At 47.6% G+C, this 20,557-nt stretch overlaps 1 protein-coding gene across 2 annotated transcripts; it reads right to left on the bottom strand.

Annotated features, from left to right (window-relative positions):
- Positions 1-1,452: 1,452 nt before the first annotated feature.
- Positions 1,453-20,454, bottom strand: thbs3a (thrombospondin 3a). Of its 2 annotated transcripts, none has more exons than XM_071470382.1 (23): positions 20,424-20,454; positions 13,655-13,861; positions 11,963-12,216; positions 11,378-11,480; positions 11,078-11,104; positions 10,909-10,991; positions 10,716-10,767; positions 10,481-10,629; positions 10,246-10,383; positions 9,949-10,023; positions 9,691-9,843; positions 9,464-9,574; positions 8,746-8,853; positions 7,884-8,043; positions 7,407-7,525; positions 7,266-7,318; positions 6,978-7,159; positions 6,655-6,833; positions 6,139-6,187; positions 5,860-6,056; positions 5,612-5,784; positions 2,469-2,608; positions 1,453-2,206 (listed from the first exon to the last, which is right to left on the bottom strand). In XM_071470382.1, the coding sequence occupies exons 1-23, from the start codon at positions 20,437-20,439 to the stop codon at positions 2,145-2,147; spliced, it is 2,790 nt and encodes a 929-aa protein (XP_071326483.1). In that variant the 5' UTR covers positions 20,440-20,454; the 3' UTR covers positions 1,453-2,144. The 2 variants fall into 2 exon arrangements, with proteins under 2 accessions (XP_071326483.1, XP_071326482.1); XM_071470381.1 differs by lacking the exon at positions 20,424-20,454 and adding an exon at positions 15,798-16,199.
- Positions 20,455-20,557: the final 103 nt, after the last annotated feature.

Raw genomic sequence — 20,557 nt, forward strand, 5'->3', positions numbered from 1 at the left:
GATCTGAACAAACAGCAGGAAAACAAAGAACGTTTCTCAGGTTCTGTCCTGAACTCGGAGGAACACATTTAACTTTTCTTTACTTTTTCTCCACTTCTCGGAAGGAAATGTTGTTGTTACCGAACTAATAAAGATTTCTCATACAAAACACAACACTTTAAATCACTTGTGTCAGTCTGCGAGTCGTCGTGTTCTCAGGCGGTTCACAGAAAATGTTCCAGATTTTCATGTAGTCAGAGTGAAACCAGTTCAGTCTTTAGAACCTCACAGAACTAATTTAAATACTATTCATCAATAATATGATCAACATAGAACTGAATGAAAAAAGCTTGGCAGAATTTTGACTTCTGAGACTTAAATAAACTTCTATAATAAACTGTATAATACTAAACTTCTATAATAAACTGTACAATAATAAACTACAGAGACTTTATCACCACCTCACTTTTTCCTCCCTGTGGAAGGAAACTGTTCAAATGTCATCATCATGTTTTTTGAAAGGTCAGATTTTAATTTGTTGGTTCATCAGAAACAGATAAAAACACTCTGACACCAGTAAAAGTAAAACGATGACACTGTAAAAATACTCTGCATTGAAACCGTTAGTTCAGTGTAAGTGTGTGAGTGTTAACAGCCACATGTACGAACAGCAAGACAGTGGAGCTGCTGATGATGCTGACTGGTTTCAGTGTTATTTATATATGATGGGATTATTCTCCCTGATGTATTAATGTGTGAGTGTTGACCTGTTTGTCCTGAAATCATTTTTAAATGTTCTACAAATGAAACATGACAAAATACAACAGGTTCCACCACTAGAATTATGGAACGTCTGAAAGGTTCCTACTAGAACTTTCTCATTGTTTAATAAAATAAGATAAGATCGCCTTTATTAGTCCCAGAGTGGGGAAATTTACAGTGTTACAGCAGCAAAGTGGCAGTGCAGAGAACAGGAAAGCTGCAAGAAACTGCAATAATAGATATTTAGAAAGATAAATAATAACAATATAAAAAATTACACATTTAATTAATTAATTAATATGTGTGTTAGGGTTAGAGTTAGTGTGTGTGTGTGTGTGTGTGTGTGTGTTTCTGGGTGTGTGGTGTGTATCCTCCCAGGGTCGGTTAGGTCCGGGATGCGGTGCACTGTTGTCATGCCCCCCCCTCCAATATTGCACTTGTCCCGGCCTCCCCGGCCCAGGGGTCACGACCCCCCACCACCAGATCAACAGGACAGAGGCGTCAGTGCAGCTCTGGGACCAGGTACTAGACTGTCTGTGGTGAAAGTCCAGCAGGTATGAGCTGCTCCTGTGTGACTGGAGCACGAGACCTGAGGTGTGAACGACGAGTTCACAGGTGAAGCGTGTGACATCAGTCTCACTGAGTCCAGATCAGAAAATGAGTGTGAAGTGTGAACTAAAACTCATCATAAAGCAGCATCAGTCAGACAAGTGGAGGTGGAGAGTTTATTTCAACAAAGATCTGTACATGTGAAAATACACAGGAACATTAAAGCAACATGCTGCTCTCCTCTGTGACGTTAGCTTATAGTTCTCAGCTACTTCTGTGGTGTTAATGTTCGACTGAACCTGAACCTGAACCTGAACTTGAACCTGAAACCTTCTGAGAAAAGGCAAACTGCTGCAGCACAGAGCTCAATTTCAAAATAAAATACTCATCAAAAGAACTGATGGACTGAGGACTGAGGTCTGATGGACTGAGGTCTGAGGGATTGATGGACTGATGGACTAAGGACTGAGGGACTGAGGACTGAGGTCTGATGGACTGAGGTCTGATGGACTGACTGATCAATAACCTTTAACAGAGAACGCAGCCGAATGTGAAGCTCTGTGATTGGCTGTTTCTTGGTGAAATGCACCATAGGAGTTGTAGTTGATGTCTCCAGGCTTCTTGTTTGTTTCCTGACACAGAGTTTCACTGACTGTTGATGTGGTGTGTGCCACACACACACACACACACACACTCTCTTACACACACACACACACACACACACACACACACACACACACACACACACACACACTACAGTTAAAGTGGATTGAGAGAAGTTCAGGCTCTGTGTATGGAGATGTATGTGTGTGTGTGTGTGTGTGTGTGTGTGAGTCAGAGCCCGTCTGCAGCTCTCAGACCTGGATGTGCATCAGAACTTGTTTACGATGAAACTGGAAGTCTTCAGGCACCGTGTCTGAAACAACAACCAACCAGTGTAATGATGAGTGACAGTTACCATGACAACAACAACAATCAGTCTGTTATTAACGATCAATATTGTGCCGATCATGTCTGCTTCCTGCAGAGATAATAACGACTTCACATAAACAAAGTGGGACGTTTTTATATAGGACCACCATCATCTTCATCATCATCATCCTCATGCTCTACTGAAGGCCACAAAGCTGAAACATATGTGTGTGTGTGTGTGTGGTAGGACAGGTCAGAGGTCGTACCGTTACACCTGTAGCGCAGGTTGGACCAGATGATGTTTTCCTGGGAGAAGCAGAAGACGCCAAGTCTCCCTCCTCTCATTGAGGTGTCGACCACAACACCTGAGTCCGCCACCATGTCTGTGCCCTCATACAGCTTCACCCTGGAACACAGAGGGACAGGGACACGCCGGGTTAGAAACCAAACGCTCCTCGAGGTTAACACAGGGACACGCCGGGTTAGAAACCAAACGCTCCTCGAGGTTAACACAGGGACTCACTCCTTGTCAGAGCATATACATGTGTGGAGTCCTGACCCTGATCCTGGCTCCTCCTTTTCCTCAGTCTCTCCTGACTGAAGGACCTGAGTCCAGACCTGTTAAATCTGCTCCAGAACCAGGGGCTCAGTCTGAAACCAGGACCGATCTGTGTTTGATCAGTGAACAGATCAGAAAAGAGCAGGAGGCTCCTCACAGCACTGACACTAGGTCACATGATCACATGTACATAGGTCACATGTACGTATATGACATGTATGTAGATGACATGTACGTAGATCACATGTACGTAGATCACATGTATGTAGATGACATGTATGTAGATGACATGTACGTAGATGACATGTACGTAGATGACAATAATGTAGATGACATGTACGTAGATCACATACACATAGATCACATGTACATAGATCACATGTACGTAGATGACATGTATGTAGATGACATGTATGTAGGTCACATGTATGTAGATCACATGTATGTAGGTGACATGTACGTAGATCACATGTATGTAGATCACATGTATGTAGGTCACATGTACATAGATCACATGTACGTAGATCACATGTATGTAGATGACATGTATGTAGATGACATGTACGTAGATGACAATAATGTAGATGACATGTACGTAGATCACATACACATAGATCACATGTACGTAGATCACATGTACGTAGATGACATGTATGTAGATGACATGTATGTAGGTCACATGTATGTAGATGACATGTATGTAGATGACATGTACGTAGATGACATGTATGTAGGTCACATGTATGTAGATGACATGTATGTAGATCACATGTATGTAGATGACATATACGTAGGTCACATGTACGTAGATGACATGTATGTAGGTCACATGTACGTAGGTCACATGTATGTAGATGACATGTATGTAGATGACATATACGTAGGTCACATGTATGTAGATCACATGTACATAGATCACATGTACGTAGATCACATGTACATAGATCACATGTATGTAGGTCACATGTACGTAGATCACATGTATGTAGATGACATGTATGTAGATGACATGTATGTAGGTCACATGTATGTAGATCACATGTATGTAGATGACATGTACATAGATCACATGTACGTAGATGACATGTACATAGATGACATGTATGTAGGTGACATGTATGTAGATGACATGTATGTAGATGACATATACGTAGGTGACATGTACGTAGGTCACATGTACGTAGGTGACATGTATGTAGGTCACATGTACGTAGATGACATGTACGTAGATGACATGTATGTAGATCACATGTACGTAGATGACATGTACGTAGGTGACATGTATGTAGATCATACTCTACATACATAGTCTCTCTCTCTCTCTCTCTCTCTTCTCTCCCCTCTCCTCCCCCTCCCTCTCTTTCTATCTTCTCCTAAACCCAACCGGTCGAGGCAGACGGCCGCCCACCCTGAGCCTGGTTCTGTTGGAGGTTTCTTCCTGTTAAAAGGGAGTTTTTCCTCCCCCCTGTCACCAAGCGCTGCTCTTTGTGGGAACTGTTGGGTTTTTCTCTGTAACAAAGTGAGGTCTGGACCTGACCCTGTAAAGTGCCTTGAGATAATGTATATTATGATTTGGCGCTATACAAATAAAATTGAATTGAATTGAATTGAATCACATGTATGTAGGTGACATGTACGTAGGTGACATGTGTTTGATCAGTGAACAGATCAGAAAAGAGCAGGAGGCTCCTCACAGCACTGACACTAGGTCACATGATCACATGTACATAGGTCACATGTACGTATATGACATGTATGTAGATGACATGTACGTAGATCACATGTATGTAGGTGACATGTACGTAGATCACATGTACGTAGATCACATGTATGTAGATGACATGTATGTAGATGACATGTACGTAGATGACATGTACGTAGATGACAATAATGTAGATGACATGTACGTAGATCACATACACATAGATCACATGTACATAGATCACATGTACGTAGATGACATGTATGTAGATGACATGTATGTAGGTCACATGTATGTAGATCACATGTATGTAGGTCACATGTACGTAGATCACATGTATGTAGATCACATGTATGTAGGTCACATGTACATAGATCACATGTACGTAGATCACATGTATGTAGATGACATGTATGTAGATGACATGTACGTAGATGACAATAATGTAGATGACATGTACGTAGATCACATACACATAGATCACATGTACGTAGATCACATGTACGTAGATGACATGTATGTAGATGACATGTATGTAGGTCACATGTATGTAGATCACATGTACGTAGATCACATGTATGTAGGTGACATGTATGTAGATCACATGTACATAGATGACATGTATGTAGGTGACATGTATGTAGATCACATGTATGTAGGTCACATGTATGTAGGTCACATGAACACGTTTGACTTCATCACTGGTTTGTTCTGACTCTTCAGTCAAACTCAGATGAAGTTTTTCAGTGCGTCTCCGTCTGATCTGCATATCAACGGCTGCAGAGGCAGATTTTTGCCAGGGCTTTGGTTGTCATGGAGACGAGTACAATAGAGTACCGGGGGGCCCGGAGCCACAAAGAAGTTTCAGAGGGGAAGGAATGTAGTAAAAAAAGAAGAGAGAGACGAGTGGAAGAGATGCAGCTGCAGGCTGGGAGAGTACTCCAGATACTGCAGTATCAGTACTACAGAGTACACTAGTATCTGTACTTCGGTAACACAGAGCATTACAGTATCAGCACTACAGAGCACTAAGGGTCTAAGTAAGCAGGGTCTACCTGCAGGTCTGGTTTGAGGTCTCAGGTCTACTTTAGACTCCCTCAGGTCTGGTTTAGGTTGTAGTCCACCTGCAGGTCTGGTGGTGGTCTTACCTGATGTATCCGACCTGCGGCCGGTGGCTCAGCTGCCAGCGGTACGAGGTCTTGTCCTTCCAGCCGACGTTTCGTGGGTCCTTCCAGAGCAGCTTCACCTCTCCAGGTGTGTCTCCGGTGTGCCACAGAGCGTTCCTCAGGAACTCACCTGGTCCGGTCTGAGACTTTACCGCCTGCAGGACCAGGAGAACACAGTCAGTCACCATGAGACAGCTGGACTCTAACCAAGACTAGAACCCCGTAGAGACCTTGAGCTGCAGGGCGGGCTGGGCCATGGCCCTGAAGGGGACGGACTGCCAGTACGTCTGCTCCGTCTGTTTCCACATCACCACGTAGAAACTCGAGGAGTCCTGGTAACCGAAGATGAAGCCAGCGTAGTCGTCATCTGTCACCGTGTTGACGTGAAACGTCCCCTCGAAGTCGACGCCATTGAACGCCGTGTAGCCTGCAGACACACACGGAGCAGACGGTCTACACGAGGAGCAGGACTGAGGTGGTCTAATAGAGGTTCAGGTGAACACACGTACCCACAGCAAGACCAGGATCGCTGTTCATCGTCTGCACGATCTCCATACCCTGAAGAAAACACGGCAACAGTCAGGTCTGTGCTCGTCATCAAGGGTTCTGACCCAACACACCTGAGTGACATCACAGGTGTAATCTAGCAACAGGTGAGTCACAGCTGTATGAACACTGATGTCACGCTGTGATGTCACACTCAGCTGTATGGACACTATGATGTCATGTCAACAGGTAACACACCTGTCTCAGGATCATGGTCTCAGTGTCATGGAGCTCTGCTGCGTCAGGTCAGAGGCTCTGCAGGACTCACCTGGACGGTGACAGGCTCTACTGAGGACAGGTTAGTTCAGTCCTTCTGGTTTCAGGACACCTGGTTTTTCAAAAACTGTCTGAAAACCTTTCATGTGAGCCGTCATCAGGTAAATTCAGCCTGGTCCTCTCAGAGCCTCTAATGCTCCTTGTCACCTGGAAACCACCACGTTTATCAGTTTCCACATCAGGGACATGAGGTTGGGGGTCACCTGATTCAGCACCACCCAGTTGGGGTCAATCTGGGCATCTCCCTCCGGGTCCAGGATGACGGTCTGATAGGCTCTGAAGTCCGTCAGAGTGACCTCAGCGCTCTCCGGACACACGTCAATCAAATCCAGCACGGCGTCATTATCAAAGTCGTTCTCACAGACGTCCCCGACGCCGTTCACTGAGGAGAGAGACAGACAGGCAGAGAGAAAGGGGGGCAGGCAGAGAGAGAGAGAGACAGTCAGATGTGGGAACAGCAGCTGATCTCTCCCAGGTCATAGATCTATAATAAGTAGATCAGGCAGCTTCTTCTGTCCTCTCTCACCGTCAGAGTCTTTCTGGTTGGGGTTGACGATGAGTCGGCAGTTGTCGTAGTCGTCGAGGACGCCGTCATTGTCATCGTCGTGGTCGCAGTCGTCTCCGAGGCCGTCGTTATCAGAGTCCAGCTGGGAGCTGTTGGGGATGTCTGGACAGTTGTCTCTGCTGTCCTGGTGACCATCTCCGTCCCTGCAGGACGAGGACAAAGTCTGATCGTCTGGACACAGTCAGAAGGGCTCAGGTGGTTTTCACACTGATGACATCACAGACACATAGGTGTGTGTTAATCACATACGTGTCCTGATTGGTGTCACAAACGTCTCCCACCAGGTCGTTGTCGACGTCCGTCTGAGAAAGAGAGGAGACAGAGGTGATGTCACTGGTCCAGGAGGGGGCGTGTCAATGAGTCAGCACCACAACAGGAGCTGAGGCTCACCTGCATCGGGTTACTGAGCTCAGGACAGCTGTCACAGGCGTCTCCCACCCCGTCCCTGTCTCTGTCTGTCTGCATCGGGTTCGGCACCTTCGGACAGTTATCAAGAACGTTGGGAATACCTGAAGAGACACACACACAAACAGTGTCATCATGTTCTCTCTCACTCAGAGAAACAGGATGTAGATGAGGCTCCACCTGCAGGCTGCTCTGTTCATCACACACCTGACTGTCACCTGACTCGCTGCTCTGTGAGCGATCAATCACCTGATCTCAGCAGACAGATCCTGACCTATCACACATATGCAGGTGCACGCTGGGAAAACGAGGCTGGACGACCTCCCCACACACAGGTTCAGTAAAGTTGATGACTGATCAGCAGCTGCTCAGAGACCGTCTGTCTGTCCTGAGGACTGTCAGCAGGACAGGAAGCTGCTTCCCTCCTCATCTGTCTCCTGGAGACAGACCGGCGTCTCTTACCGTCTCCATCGATGTCCTGGTCGCAGGCGTCTCCCTGTCCGTTGCTGTCGGTGTCTTTCTGGTCACTGTTGGGGACATTGGGACAGTTGTCACAGGCGTCTCCGAACGAGTCGCTGTCTGAGTTCTGCTGGTCTTTGTTAGGGACCAGCCGGCAGTTATCCTGAGGGACAGGGGACAGAGAAATGATTATTCAGATGTTCATGGTCGTGTCTAAAGACAGAGGCTTGCAGGAGGACAGGAGGAGACAGGTGAGAAGAGAGGAGAGGTGTCTGTTTTACTCCTGTTTCACTGAGCTGAGGATAAAAGCAGAGAGCCCACAACAGAACTGATTCAGTTTTCTACAGGTTGTGTCCACATGTAAAACCTCAGATGAGGAGGTGAAACCAGCTGAGGACCAGAAACCAGGATCTGAAGCTCTCGAAGAGGAACAACACCTGAGGAGCCACCTGACTGACGGACAGGTAGCTTCACACAAACTTGTTTCCTCTTCTGAAGTTAAAGCTGTTAGTATGTGCGCTAACATCTCCCTCACCTGAACAAAACTGTGTGAGTCTGAGTCACCTGCTCAGTCTGTACCTGAGCCGCCAGGAAACACCAACGCTGCTAATACAACTGGACCTGCACCGGGGTTAGTACATACAAAGGGAAGCTGTGTCTTGTAGTCATGGCAACAGGCTAAAACTAGCCTCTGCTCGAACCAGCTTTGTTTGAGGGCATCAAGCCACAACAACATACAAACAGCCAGTGGGCGGAGTTATGCAAATGAGTCACACAGTGATGTACAGAAGAAACGAGGTGTTTCAGGGTCTTCAGCAGCAGAGAATTGTGGACAGAAGATCTCGCTGCGTTGTTCCTGTCTCACCTCCACGTTTTTGATGCCGTCTCCGTCTGCGTCCTCGTCGCACTGGTCTCCGATCCCGTCGTTGTCGGCGTCCTCCTGACCAGAGTTCGGAGTGAACACACAGTTGTCCTGGTGGACACACACACACACACACACAATCAGGTTTTTCACATGAGGAATTTGCTTTGGTTCACAATAATAAAGACAAAAGAAGAAAAACTAGAAAAATAAAACAAAACAGCTTCAATATGAACAGAAACATTGAACAATAAAATATAAAAATGGGAAAATATCATAAACTATAAAATGTCATTAATACACAAACTCTATAAACTACAAACTCCTGCACGATGCAGATGATGAAATGATTTTACTGTTCACTAATATTCATGTTAAAGATCAAGTCTCATATTTAGAAAATGGGTTTCTAGCATAAACATATTTTGACTGTGAGAATCCACAAACTATTATTGAGCGAAATTTAAGGCTCAGTTTCTGAATACAGGCTGTGTGCATTTCTCTGTGGACTGAGGCTTTGATACTTTCACAGTATTAATATAGAACCTAGACCTGCTTTATAATCACAAACACATGGACATCTACCTTTAGATTGTGTGGAGCTTTAACCTTTGATAAACTCTTTCAGATTCTTCACCATTAAATCTATTAAACTGTGTTTTCTCTTTGCTCCTCCTCCACTGATGAAGACGATGAACTGAATGTAAAATATGTGTCTGACCTGTTTACAGTGTTTGTCGTTGTCCATGCAGGGAAGAGAGCGGTCCGGGTACCCGTCAATGTCTGTGTCCACTCCACACGTGTTACCATTACCTGCCCAACCCACATTACACTGCACACACACACACACGCACGCACACACAGATCATGTTGGTTGATGTCATCTCATTGCAGTTATGATGTCACAGAGACATTGAGGTCACATGACCGAGCCAGCAGCATCCTCACCCTGCAGGAAACCTCCCCGTTCCTCTCCATGGTGCAGTGGGCGTTGGTGTCGCAGGGGTTAAAGGTCAATGCAGCACACGACTTCCTGGGGTAGCAACCTGACGTCTGGTTGCCGAGGAAACCAGGTCTACAGCCGCCACACTTATAAGAGCCCTGAGAGAGAAGAAACGGCGTCAGAGCCGAGCGTCCACCAGAGGGCGCCGCCCCCCTGAGTGTCAGCTGACTACAGATCAGCTGTTGTCAGCGACATGGACTCACCACAGTGTTGATGCAGACAGAGTTTGACACACAGGCGTCAGGTAGATCCACACACTCATCGATGTCTACACACTCCTGAGGACACACACAGTGTCAAGTGTTAATGAGCTGCTGCAGTTTAAAAACACAACTCAGCTTCACTTCATACAAACACACATGAACACACACACTGCAGCACACAACACCCGGTTCTGTGTAAAAAGGCACTGGAGTAGAAAACAAGCGCACCTCTGTCTACCACAGCCCCACACTGTGTGTGAGTGTGTGTGTGTGTGTGTGTGAGTGTGTGTGTGAGACCTGTTTGTGTGTCTTGGCGTAGTCCAGTCCAGTTCCAGCCAGTGGCGCCCCCCACAGACCAGGAGGACAGGGCTGACAGCTGAACCCGCCCACAGTGTTCACACAGGCTCCAGGAGAGAAACAGGGCTGCAGCTCACACTGGGGGGGGGGGGGGGTAAAGTTAATGTCCACACCAGTATCACTGTTGGGTTGCTGTTGTGTAGTTGTTGTGTTTGTGTTGTTGATGTGTGTCCACCTCGTCGATGTCCCGACAGTGCGTCCCGTTGCCGGTGCTTCCAGGTGGACAGGGTCCACAGGTGTATCCAGGATACTGCAGACTCTCCATACAGGAAACACCTTTGTGACAGGGGTTGGGGGAGCAGCGGGAACGAGGCTCATGGAAACCTGCAGAGACACCGACTGTCTTCAATCATGTCCTCAGGTGTCCAACACAGGTGTGTTAACAACAGGACAGAGAACTGCTGACTCACCACAAACCTGACACTCCAGGATGGTGTTTCTGATCAGAGCCATCTCCTTCACCTGGGGACGAGAAGACCAGTTAGCTCTACAGGTACATCCACTCACCTGTCCTCTGACTCACCTGTCCTCTGATGTCCTGTCTGTCTCACCTGTCCTCTGATGTCCTGTCTGTCTCACCTGTCCTGTGATGTCCTGTCTCACCTGTTCTCTAATGTCCTGTCGTAGCTCTCCCAGGATCTGGTTGAAGATGATGAGCTGACCAATCAGAGCCTTGGTGTGGTCACCTGAGATGAAAGTTATCAGGTGTGATTATTGATTACTGTCAGGTGTCATCAGTTTGGATGGAGCGGTGGTTTTAGTGGAGACTCACCCAGGATGGAGTTCACCTCCCCGCTCACTGAAAAACAAACACAGGTGAGTCTCAGGTGACAGAGTCATAGAATGACCCCCCCACCCCAAACTGACTGAGTGTGTGGGTCACCTGACGCTGTCTCCTGAACACCTGTTTGAGTCACATGACAAACCAGCAGAGCCTCAGCTCAGCTCCTGTCACCTGCTGGAGACACCTGAGTCTCTGAGTGATGGAATGATGACTCCCAACAACCTGACCCTGACCTGGTCCCGGTCTACCTGGGTTGTAGAGGACTGAAGTTACGTGAGGTGAGCTCACCTGAGTTGTAGGCTGAGGAGTCTCCTTGGAATGGACAGTCAGTCAGAGCTCCAGCTTTAGCTACGCTGCCCCCTAGAGCCAGTCTGAGGGACTCCACGGCGCCCTGCGAGAGAGGAAACAGGAGCAGATGATCCAGGTCTCAGTGCGCCACAACAATAAAGACCTTTAACCCTTTAATCCACCGTCCACCTGTATAGACCTGCCGCAGGTGTGTTCTGGTCTGTACTGGACTCAAGTTCAGGGTGTCTGTGTCTGGTTCAGGGTCTCTGAATCTGGATCTGGGTCTTTGTGTCTGGTTCTGTGACCTCCAGGACCTGTGACCTCCAGGACCGTGGGGCGAGCAGTAGAGGTTGTGCTGACCCCTCCCTCCCTCAGGACCCTGGTTCTTTATTTTCAGTCTCAGCTGTAATGAGCAGCTCAGTGATGCCACCACAGCTTCAGTCTGAGGAGATTGATTAACTGATTAACTGATTAATTGTCTAAATGACTTCAAACCCAGAGACTCATGTTATTGGTTATTGATTTTTGATCGATGGACTGACTGAACCAGCTGCTGACAGACAGGAAGCCCTTCATGTGTCTGACCTGCAGTCGGGCGTAGGCCTTCTGTCCGTGTCTGATCTCCACCATCTCCACCTCTCTGGGCAGAGGGACCAGCGGCGGCAGGCCCTGGCTGGAGTCGGCCAATCGGCAGTTGACGTAGAGCTCCATGTTCATGTTGTCACGGTGAAGCCCTCCCAGCCTCAGGATGATGGAGTGAGTCCGCCCGTCGGCCAGGTTGGCGTTCTGCAGGTTGACGGTGTGGATCTTCCCGTCGGCTCTGACGTAACGGACCAGAACTGGAGGAGGAGGAGAGTCCAGACTCAGGTTCTGATGCTTTATAAACCAGGACATGAACAAAACCGTCACAAACACAACAAACACATCAACCAGTAATGAAAACAGCTGAGGTTTGTCCCTGCTCAGCCACCGTAGATCAGAGCAACCGGTCCATGTTCCCTCTGGATGAGAAAATGGAAAAGAAGAAGAAACAGAGTGAAGCAGGACTGTGGGCAGCTGACATCACCAGGAAACTGACCAATGAAAATAAAACAACCTGGAGAGAAAGAAGAAGTGAAGGTGAAACACTGACTCTGTCCCTGCTGCACCAAACACTCACAGAACCTAATGTGGATCAATCCGCCACTGAAAATAGTCCCCAACAAATGCTCCATTTCCTCCTACAGTGATCAGCTGTTTGATGAGACTGTGTCCATGAGACAGAATCAACTGATCAGAATCTGGGTCAGAACAACCGAGACCACTGAGAATTTATTTCTGTGTCCTGTTGAGCGGAGGATTCATCTCCTGGTGGTTACAGCTCGACAGATGTTCCAGCTGCAACGAGTCAGCTGACAGAAATTAATCAGCAGCTTTTCTGATCATTCATTAATGGATTTAGTCACATTTCAACTGGAGATAAAACGAGACTCTTGAAGATGTCACTGTGGGAAATTTTTAACTATTTCTTACTTTTCATAGACCAAACAGTTAATTGATTGAATTAATTGATAATGATAAAGATCATTAGTTGCAGCTCTATTTTAATGAGATCAGTGTTGAATGAGACAGTTCAGATTTTTAAAAAGCAGAAACACAGATGACTGAAACTGTTACTTCAACACACAAAACAAAAACATCTTCATTATTATTATTATTATTATTATTATGACTCTCTGAATCTTTATTAATGAGCCTCTAACAAGAGTTTCAATCAACAGAACAGGCTCCGCCTCCATCAGCTCATCAATCTAAACATCTGAGCAGTGACTGACAGCTGTAATGATGATGTCATTATCCTGCCTGAGGTCAAAGGTGAAAACACAAACACACTCACTGTAAATGAGATCATAGTGATCATTCTGTCAGAGCAGTGGACCTCAGTCTGTCATCAAAACACAACCACAGAACCAGAGCCACAACCCCGTCCTCTGCAGGACTCTGAAGTCCAGCAGAGACCAGCTGCTCAGACCAGACCAAACCCCCTCAGTGGCTACTAGAACCTGTTCAGGGAAATGAATACTTTCCTTCCTTACCTCCTTTTCCTTCCCTACCCCCTCCAATCCTAATTATCATTAACCTCACAGCCTCCATGTTTCCATGGAAATGTTCTTCATGCTGCTTCAGTTTAACTTCAGATCTGGAAACACTGATTCCTCCAGAATTTAAATTGAACAGAATTTGAATGAGGTTTGGTTTATTGCAGGTTAAGGAGGTTTAATTTAAATGTCCACCAACCTTTATTGATCTTCCCCATGACAGCAACCTCCAGGTACTTCCTGTTGTCCTGTTTGCTGTAGACACCCAGCAGGACTCCGCCCAGCTTCGCCGGCAACCGCAGCGTCGACACCACGTAGACGTCACTGAGCGCGCTCAGACCACCAGACAGCTTTTCCACCGCTGCCACGCTCTGCCTCGAGTCCTGAAGGCTCAACACGTCAATCACTGAGGAGAAGGAAAGGTAGGAGGAGGAGGAGAAGGAAAGGTATGAGGAGGAGAAAGAAAGGTAGGAGATGGAGAAGGAAAGGTAGGAGGAGAAGGAAAGGTAGGAGGAGGAGGAGAAGGAAAGGTAGGAGGAGAAGGAAAGGTAGGAGGAGGAGGAGAAGGAAAGGTAGGAGGAGAAGGAGGAGATGGAGAAGGAAAGGTAGGAGGAGGAGGAGAAGGAAAGGTATGAGGAGGAGAAAGAAAGGTAGGAGATGGAGAAGGAAAGGTAGGAGGAGAAGGAAAGGTAGGAGGAGGAGGAGAAGGAAAGGTAGGAGGAGAAGGAGGAGATGGAGAAGGAAAGGTAGGAGGAGGAGGAAAGGTAGGAGGAGAAGGAAAGGTAGGAGGAGAAGGAGGAGATGGAGAAGGAAAGGTAGGAGGAAAAGGAAAGGTAGGAGGAGGAGGAAAGGTAGGAGGAGGAGGAGAAGGAAAGGTAGGAGAAGGAGAAGGAAAGGTAGGAGGAGAAGGAGGAGATGGAAAGGTAGGAGAAGGAGGAGGAGGAGGAGGAGAAGGAGAAGGAGGAGGAAAGGTAGGAGGAGAAGGAGGAGGAGGAGGAAAGGTAGGAGGAGAAGGAGGAGGAAAGGTAGGAGGAGAAGGAGGAGGAGGAGGAAAGGTAGGAGGAGGAGGAGGAGAAGGAGGAGAAGGAGGAGGAGGAGATGGAGGAAAGGTAGGAGGAGGAGGAGGAGATGGAGGAGGAGGAGGAGGAGGAGGAGGAGGAGGAAAGGTAGGAGGAGAAGGAGGAGATGGAGGAAAGGTAGGAGGAGGAGGAGGAGATGGAGGAGAAGGAGGAGATGGAGGAGGAGAAGGAGGAGATGGAGGAGGAGGAGGAGGAGGAGATGGAGATGGAGGAGATGGAGGAGGAGGAGGAGGAGATGGAGAAGGAGGAGGAGGAGATGGAGAAGGAGGAGATGGAGGAGGAGGAGGAGGAGGAGATGGAATATCATAATTCGTACCACTGTTTGTGAGGATGTTGTTGTTGACGTGAGGATGTTGTTGTTGACGTGAAGAGAGCGGAGAACCGACAGACACGGTCCATAGAGAACTCCGAGTGTCACACTTCGTCCAACAGTCTGGATATGGATCCTCTCAATCAATACATTTAATCATTTGTCAATAACTGAAGTTAGAGCTGTGATCAGCTGTAGGCAGGAACCTACAGTCTTACAGCTAAATGAATCCACACTAATTAATGTTGACAACCTGCAGAGCAGCAGCAGATCTGGAACATTGATTATTGATTGATATTGATTGTTGTGATGGTGATAAGAGCATCTGTTACAGAGAGAGGAGTTTCTCATACAACCATGTTCTGTGTACAAGCTGTTGCTATGGTTACGGGTGATGGTGAACTACCTGTCACACCTGCAGGAACCAGGGGTCAGGGCCCACACAAACACCGCAGACCTCAACTGGTTCTGGTCCAAAACTTTCTCCTTGGACCAGAATCTGTCCGAGCTGCAAACATCAGTCCATTAGTCGATCCGCAGCTGTTTGACCATCGATTGATTATTTTCTAGTGTGACGTCACCTCGGTCTGTGAGAACCAGCACAGGTCTCTGATCGATTACAGACTGATCAATGATGAAAAGTATCGTCATTAAAAACTCTGACCCAGTTTGAGAGCAGAATCCAGATCAGCTGGACTCTACACGGATCGGATCCGGACCCAGTTTGTGCTTCCTGTTACCGATTAATCAATTCATCGAAAATGATAATCAGCAGATTCATTGATAATGAAAATAACAGTTTCAGCCTTTAAAGATCATCGAGCTCTCAGGAACTAACGGAGTACAAGTACCTCGAATTTCTACCTGAGTACACAGAGTACACATGAATACTCAGTTTAAAGGTACTTTCTCTGGTACCAGATGACCCGCGGACCCCAGTGAGGTCCTCTTACCTTGGACGTCCGGTCCGTCCGGGACTCCCGCCGCGAGCTGAGCGCAGAGCACCGACAGCAGAACCGGGACAGTCCAACCCATGTCTGGACCGGACCTGGAGGAGGGCGAACCGGGCCGACCGAGCCGGAGACTGCCTCCAAAACTGGACCAGACCGAGGAGAACCGGGTCCGAGCGGACGGGTCGTTCCGGACCAGACCCTGAGCGGAGAACCGAGCGGACCGGGACAGACGGACAGCGGGACCCGGAGTCCGGAGCCCGGGACAGGAGAGCCGGAGGAGAGCCGGAGGAGAGCCGGAGGAGAGCCGGAGGAGAGCCGGAGCAGGAGAACCGGAGCAGGAGAACCGGAGCAGGAGAACCGGAGGAACTAACGGTCGGTTCACGAGCCAAACTGCTGCTGCTGGCGCGCGCTGCTCCGGAAGGCGCGTGCGCGCACGGTGATTAGCATAAAGCGCGCGACTGCAGAGACTCTACTGAGGTTTACTGGTTTTTATTAACGACTGCACTGCGCATGTCTCACGGCGGCAGGTAACAGGTGAGCAGCTGAAGCTCAAACAGCTGAAATCTGTTTACTTATGACACAGACTGTAGAATCTATAATCGATAATTAATGAATTCACTCATAAAGTCCAGATGATAAGTTTGAATTTTTATTTTTATTTCTACAGTAGAGACATGAAGAGACTTTCAGAATAAAGTCTGATATAAGCAATCAGTTATTTTAATAATAAATATTCATGTTGTAATAGTGAAGCTGAACTGTCACAGCTGATAACATTTATTTTATATATCTGAATTTACAGTTTTACTGCATGTGTTATATTTAGTCTGGAGAGAAAACAGAGGAAATGAAAACATTAATCAATAATTTATGTTCATTTTCAATGAATCTGCTGATTATTGGCTGGATTCCTTGTTTGGTCACTGATTGATGGACCGACTGATGAATGAGCAGCAGTGAACAGGACACGCCTCCATCCATCACACCAGTCCTTTGTTACCAGTAGCAGGTCAGAGGTCAGAGGTCAGGAGCTGCTCTCAGTCTCTCTGCTGTCCATTCAGCCTTTGTTCTGGACCTCCACTTAGTCCTGCAGCGACGCAGCAGAGGGCCCCAGACCAGAACGTGAGCCCCCCTCACTGCAGTGTGGTCCAGTCAGAACCCGTCTGAGGTACACCTGAGGGTCGGCGCTCAGGGCCCAGAAACACTAACAACAGGAAGTCATGTCCTGTGAGACTCTGACGTCACATTAACCCGTTCACACTGAAGGGGCGTGTCTCTCCAGTGAAGCAGGTGTTCAGGTAACTCTGTCTGCAGCAGAGTTACCTGCTCTAAACAAGGCTGGGCCTCAGGTTTCCAGCAGGCGACTGATCACTACGCAGTGACGGTGGAAAGTGTCAGAAAGTGTCTCAGAGTCAGACCATCTGGACTGAAGGTCTCTGAAGGAGCGAGATCACGAGTTCCCTGAGAGACAGACCAGCAGCTTCACACAGACTCCAGTCAGCATCAGTCCTGTCAGGCTCCTGGTCTCAGACAAGTTTCTAAACCACGTCTCCGGAGGGGAGACAAGACCAGACACTGGGGTTTTACTCTGGGGGTGGACACCTGTACTGAGCTGACTCCACCCTTCTGAGACAGGCTCCACCCTCTGGTCTGCAGCAGGATCATGACCCAAACGCACCTCAGAGGTCTGTGAGAACTACAGGACGAGCCAGAGTCCGAAGACGTCACAGGAAGCAGGTCCTGGAGGGAGGACGTGGGTCATCATGAGTCATGTTGTCCTTAAAGAGAAGGATTTTCTGGAATTCGTTCAGTTCAGTTTTCAACGACTCCCTCAGGCTGCTGTGTCTCTGTTTACATTTCCTTTAATTAGTAGATTTTGTTCATGTGTAAACAAATAAAAATTCTAAAACTTTACTGTTCGCAGTTAAAAACTCAAGATAAAAGAGATTTTATAATGAAATATAATAAAGAGTTAAATCAAGAAATAATAAGTTCAATAAATAAAATGGAGTCTTTCTTTAATTGTACAGAGTTTGATTGGCGGCTCATCAGGTGGGTGGAGTCCTGCTAGAGAATCTGGGTTTATAATCTCAGTATTTTTCTGAAATCCTGACCACAGACACAGTGATCCAGGGGCGTGGGGCCCCGGGGCCCTGGATCACTGTGTCTGAAGAGTTGAATGGGTGGTGTCTGCTCATCCAGGCGAATGTGAACTGGGAGTTTGTGAAAATCCTCAGACGTTAAATCAGTGGAACAAAGGAGCGCTGTGGTTTTCTCTGCAGACCTCCTCTCACACTTCAGGACTGTTTGTTTCTGATTCTGGAGCGTTGCCATGGAAACCTGCGTTTAACAGCAGGTGACGGGAGGGGAGGGGAGGGGAGGGGAGGGGAGGGGAGGGAACCCCCCCCCACCCCTCCCCACCCCCGTCCGACAGCAGCAGTTTGACTCCTTCTCTCCTCTGTTGAGTCGGGACTGAAACACTGCTCAGTGTAAAAACCACCGGGAACCTTAGACTCTGCTCCTCAGACTGTTTCCAGACCAGTTCAGACCAGACCAGACCACATCAGACCAGTTCAGACCACTTCAGACCAGACCAGTTCAGACCAGACCAGACCACTTCAGACCACTTCAGACCAGATCAGACCAGTTCAGACCACTTCAGACCACTTCAGACCACATCAGACCACTTCAGACCACTTCAGACCACATCAGACCAGTTCAGACCAGACCAGACCAGACCAGTTCAGACCAGACCAGACCAGACCAGTTCAGACCAGACCAGACCACTTCAGACCACTTCAGACCAGTTCAGACCACATCAGACCACTTCAGACCAGACCAGACCAGACCAGTTCAGACCAGACCAGACCACATCAGACCAGACCAGACCACTTCAGACCACATCAGACCACTTCAGACCACATCAGACCACTTCAGACCAGACCAGACCACTTCAGACCAGTTCAGACCACATCAGACCACTTCAGACCAGACCAGACCACATCAGACCACTTCAGACCACATCAGACCACTTCAGACCAGTTCAGACCACATCAGACCACTTCAGACCAGACCAGACCAGTTCAGACCACATCAGACCACTTCAGACCAGACCAGTTCAGACCAGATCAGACCACATCAGACCAGGTCAGACCAGATCAGACCAGATCAGACCAGACCAGTTCAGACCACATCAGACCACTTCAGACCACTTCAGACCACATCAGACCAGATCAGACCAGACCAGCTCAGACCAGTTCAGATCAGCTCAGACCAGCTCAGCAGGAACCATCACAACAGAGGGCCAGCAGCTCACACTCACAGTAACAGCAGCGTGGTGAACAGGAGCCAGGCCAGGATTCCTGTGTGATGGCGTCATGTGCAGCTGTAAGTCCCCGGGGTCCGGACCCGGTCAGGACGGGTGGAGACTCTGGAGTGGGGGTGGGGTGGGGGGGTTGGCTCTGTGGGCAAGCTCAAGTCAAAAAACTGTTCCCATTAACCTCTCTGCACAACACAAACACAGATGTTGTCGTCTCCTCGGCTGGTGTGCGTTTGCTGTGTTGTTCTTCCAGGTTACGTTAGCCTCATAATATCCGGGCGGTTACCTGTGAGGGCCCCTGAGGGTCCTACCGACCCCCCAACTCTGTCTGTGTCCTGTGACCCTGGATCAGACTCAGGTGAGGGGCAGATGCTCACACTTCATAAGAAGGTGAGGACTAACTGCAGCTCTGAGGTGGGACATGAACCCCCCCCCCACCACCCTCTCTACATGAAGGACACACACAGGATTCCTACTCTTGTCTCAGGATCATTTTCCAGGACTTTTCCAGGATATTTTTGGTGATGATCTCACTCATCTGGAGACACCAACATGTTCCTGTCTGTGAAAATCTGGTTTAAAATAACTGCAGTTTATACTGAAATCATCTCCTACCGCTGACTAGAACTTTGTCATGATTTATCATTATCATCACTATTAATTTATAACCAGACTCATTTATTATGAATGTTAACAACCATTTCTGTCTGAACACCAATAACTGAACAGACTCCTACAGTTTTCTCTCCAACCAATCAGACTGAACTTCAGCTAAATGTAGATTCACAGGTGAATTAGCTCAGATTATTTACTGCTGCTGTGTCTCATCAGTTTATCTCAATTTAGCCTCTTTACTACTAACAGGAAGTGATGTCTTTAACCAGGTTAACCACACCCACTGTGAGCCACCCACAACAGGTAAACATCTCATATCATATTATGGTCTGTTTCACCTGAATAAGGCAGCGTTGGGTTTGTAGTGACGCTAACAAAGATGCTAGCAGAGTAAAAGCAGCTGTTAGCGAGTATTTAACGGGAGTTTGACTGACACACAGTTGGCTCCTGTTCATTGTATTGACCTGGTTCACATTTATTATCATCAACTCTCAGCAATGAACCAACACATCTGAACCTGTTTGAATCACAAATATTAAACCTTTAGCTACAGGCTAAACAAGCTAGCACCTGAACCAAACATGCTAACACGCTATTCTACAGTTTAAAACAGGTTCATGTGTAAACCTGATCAAAACGACCACAGTCAGCAGCAGCGGAGACTCAGACATTTAGAGGATGTTGTAACTCACATCCTTCAACCTGCATCAGGTGATGGGACTTCAAACCAGGTGTCAACCCACTGTGATGTCACAACTGGTTTGTGAAGCCTCAGTTTGTAATTTGTCCGTCGCCATCTTGTTTTTTGAAACCAGAAGAAACCATA

Source organism: Trachinotus anak, unplaced genomic scaffold (assembly GCF_046630095.1).
Source record: "Trachinotus anak isolate AG129_WGS33_773 ecotype Australia unplaced genomic scaffold, CSIRO_AGI_Tana_v1 ptg000032l, whole genome shotgun sequence".
NCBI lineage: Eukaryota > Metazoa > Chordata > Actinopteri > Carangiformes > Carangidae > Trachinotus > Trachinotus anak.